Source organism: Penaeus monodon, chromosome 23 (genome assembly GCF_015228065.2).
Source record: "Penaeus monodon isolate SGIC_2016 chromosome 23, NSTDA_Pmon_1, whole genome shotgun sequence".
In the NCBI taxonomy this organism is placed as follows: domain Eukaryota; kingdom Metazoa; phylum Arthropoda; class Malacostraca; order Decapoda; family Penaeidae; genus Penaeus; species Penaeus monodon.
In genome coordinates this window covers 34,794,715-34,798,561 of record NC_051408.1, presented here as the reverse complement: position 1 = coordinate 34,798,561, position 3,847 = coordinate 34,794,715, and the positions used below count along the sequence as shown (strand labels likewise).

The following is a 3,847-nucleotide window of genomic DNA, read 5'->3' as shown; positions in this document are numbered from 1 at the left end:
TGTCCATATACATGAGTAAATGTTCACTGTTATGGTAATAAAACAAAAATTATAAACACACTTTTAATCTTGTATTTACTACCCATTTACATCATACAATTATTTATAATTTCCAAGTATTGACTAACAATCTTAGAAATTCAATTTTAACAATGAAATTCACTGATATTCTAACAAAATTCCAAACTAAATGTAAACTCTACAAATGTTCATTCTCAGTGAAGCTGCATGAAAACCATGCACAAAATAATGAGAAACAAAAGTTCAAATTTATTAACAAAATAAGTAATACTTGGTGAAATGTAATGAAAATTGAGCTAAATAAACAATGCATTGGCTGTTTAAGTAATCATTATAAATTATATTTACTTTGTAATTTAAAATAAACAAATCCATACTTAATGCTTCTTCACCAAGTTTGTCCCTTACAATAGAGCTAATAACTCTTATAATGATAACATGGAACTGTGGCATAAAAGAATTCTATCACAGATAAGATGGTTTATACAACAATTTTCACTACATAAAATTATAATGCAGGAATTCTACTATCTACTGTTATGATATAATTTTGTTATGATATAAATTTTTGTTTCCTATAATACATCCCTTATTGCTATCCCGAACATATGTCTTAGTGCGGTCTTTTTCAATACATGGTGTCCTCCAGATCATCACAATCATTTCACATGAAATTTTAAATAAATCATGTTATGACATCTTTACCCTAATCAAATTTATGATAAAGCCTAAAAAATCAAATATTAACAACTAAGGAAAATTCATTTATATTTAGATATCACTATTAACTGCAATAATAAACAATGCTACTCATAATATTACAGAAATAAGGGTTCAAAACAGATGAAAACCAGTTATTCGGTTTTAAAGAGGGTATGTATAAACCTACAAGAATTCTAAGAACCACAGATGAGAATGCAGAACACAATTTGTGGGTATCTCTTGGCAGTGTCCTTTGTTTTGTCAGGCACATACTGATTAATCTACATTGAGCAACAAATCTGTGGGTGAATGTTACCACTAAGATGTAATTAACAATAAAGAACAAACAAAAACTTAATAGCATTCAACAATGAAATATGACACCATGAAATCTTTCCTTCAAATTTATTAACAGGTGGTGAGAAATATATCTGGTTTGGATAACTAATGTCACTTTTTCCGGAATTATGGAGAAAAAATTAAACATGAAATATTCAATTGCTTGATCATTCAGGCATTATTCTTTTTGTAGCATTACTCCAAATAGCTAAGAATTTTCACAACATTCAGTATAGTACCTTATCAGTTCAAAAGTACAGTATGATGCATTTGTTGGCAGTGCTTTAAAAGAAATCAATTAATCTTGCATTATAAAGCACAGGGGACATGTGCATCCCTTAATACCACCACATGAAAATATAACATACATACACTTCTGGAAATTCTTCTCTAAATGAATCATTCACATCACTGTATAAAACATTGTCATTCTTTTACATTCACACACTTCATACATCACTTGTTTTGTCTTATTCACGTTGCACTGGAATACACTAGCCAGATATTTACAATAGAGCATTTCAGAAATTTATTTCATACTTACCTCCCAAGTGGTCTTTTTCTACTGCAGGTTTTATTGCAAATATTTGTTTAAAAGCCTTGATGTCTGTTTCACTCAGATCACATTTATCAAATATCTTGGATTAATAAATAAGGCACTTGTTCTTACATGACTACTTGTTAGGTCTTTGGGAAGTCCATGAAAATGCTAGTAGCTGACTTGTCATATACAGGATTTGTATCCTAGCATGGATGAATTTAATCTCTGACTCTCAGACCCCAAACAGACGTCCTGCGTATACCGACTGTAGGCCGAGCCACGGAAGAGAATAGATATTTGTTAAATTTGTATGTGTGGCAGGCTTTGTCGCAGGGTACTGAGTGCACTCTCATTCAGTATGCCATACAGATCCAAGTAGAGCAGATGTGGCATGGACTTCAACTCCCTGAAAATAATAAAGCCATTAAGTTAATAACACTAATAACAATAATGAATTCCTTTGTTTGCCTGCAAAAAAAGGTAAGATATCACTCAGGATTTTATTCAGGGTTGCTGGACTGCCTGAAGCAGTGGCATCAAATGAGAAGCAGTCATTTTATCTATGGTGTGAACACCAGGGAAAGGTTTCTTCAAAATTTCCTAAATACAATATATTTCAAAATTCAAAAATTAACACAAAAACAAGAGAACTAATGATGGCATCTTATTAACATCTATAAATAAGGGTTTCAAAAATTATATCTGAACTTAGTTAAAATCAATATCTTTGCTTTTAATATAATACAAAATACATCACTGCATAATATACTATCATTCAAAATTTCTTCAAATTTCAACCTAACATAAATTTCTTATTGGTGAATGAACTGATCAAACCTGATCTTGTACACTGCATGGACCTTATATTTTAGGATGTTTGTTATTGTTGAAATAATGATTCTTATCTTAAAGATAACAATTAAAAACTTTGTATTTGATCAACACATACTAAAAATAGGAAGTTACATGCATGATTATACTTCATAGACTGTAATATATTATAAATGATTTATTCAACTCAACAATTATATTTGCATGTCTTGGAGATGAGTGGTAATTTTCCTAGCAGTTGATCCTTCATAAAAATGATTAATTTTACCTAATTTGGCTTAATTCTCACAGCTGACAGACAAATTGAACAGTTCATTATATAACAACTTACAGGTAAGCATCTGGCTGTATGGTGTAGCAGCGTGAGAAGCTAAATATTCTGTGTGACGCAGTTCACTAATTATTGTAGATACAGAAGCAGCAGTAAGCTGAGTGCAATCACTCACATCTAATTCTACCAAGCCAGGTGACTGTTCAGCCAACAATCTTACATCTGCAATACAAAATAAGATTATTGTAATGAATGAACTATTTTTGCACATATGAGATATAATGACCACACGAAATTTCCTATATTCATATTTCTTTATACAAAATATAAAAGCTTCCAATTAATACATAAGGCATTTATTTTTTTGATCATGATTAACTACACTCAATTAGGCAAAACGTGCATTTAACAACATATTTAAAAATATTTACGTGTATCAGACAATGTGTTTCTGCAACCGGAAATATTCAACCGCTCAAGTGATTTGGGAAAGCGACGGCATATTATCCGAAGATCCTCATTAGACAATCCCGTCCAAGCTAAATTCAAACTTACCAATCTGTAAAAATTGTTTACTTTTAAACAAAGACTTACAAAAGGAAATAATAGTCACAAACATGAAATTGTCTCAATATCTTTCATATAATGTACAAACTAACAGAAACTTACTTTTACAGTTAGTGAGTATATAAAGAAACTGGAGTGGTTCAAGCCATAGCACATGGCCATATTAAGCGTATCTAAGTTAGGGTTGTTAGCGATGTGTGAGCAAATTGTTTGGTTGATAGTACAATGCTCGAGACTCAATTTCTTCAGGTCAAAACACACACTCAACAACTCCTCAAGCGCTGAAAGATAAAATCAATAAGAAACATTAAGGTATTTTTATTTTACAATCATATCTCAACTTCCATCTTGGTATGATTTTCCTAACGATAATCACAAAAACACAAATATATTCAATTCATAAAAAAATATACACAACTCTGACAAGGATCAAACTTTACATCCACCTAATCTCACTCACCTGGGGGTTCTATTGCAGCCATACTAAGATCTAAGTACTGTAGCTTACTCCCAATTGGAGGGAGACTTGGAAGATATTGAAGCTGTGGTGAAAAAATTGGACCATCCACCTACAT

At 31.3% G+C, this 3,847-nt stretch overlaps 1 protein-coding gene across 1 annotated transcript in view; it reads right to left on the bottom strand.

Moving 5' to 3' along the window:
• Positions 1–1,318: 1,318 nt before the first annotated feature.
• The window catches only part of LOC119587955 (S-phase kinase-associated protein 2-like), a 6,749-nt gene continuing 4,220 nt past the window's right edge, over positions 1,319–3,847 (bottom strand). Inside the window, 7 exon segments of the mRNA XM_037936668.1 lie at positions 1,319–1,905; positions 1,907–2,009; positions 2,766–2,805; positions 2,808–2,927; positions 3,137–3,280; positions 3,371–3,553; positions 3,733–3,841. Of these exon segments, the coding sequence (XP_037792596.1) occupies positions 1,822–1,905; positions 1,907–2,009; positions 2,766–2,805; positions 2,808–2,927; positions 3,137–3,280; positions 3,371–3,553; positions 3,733–3,841 (783 nt within the window). The 3' untranslated portion in view covers positions 1,319–1,821.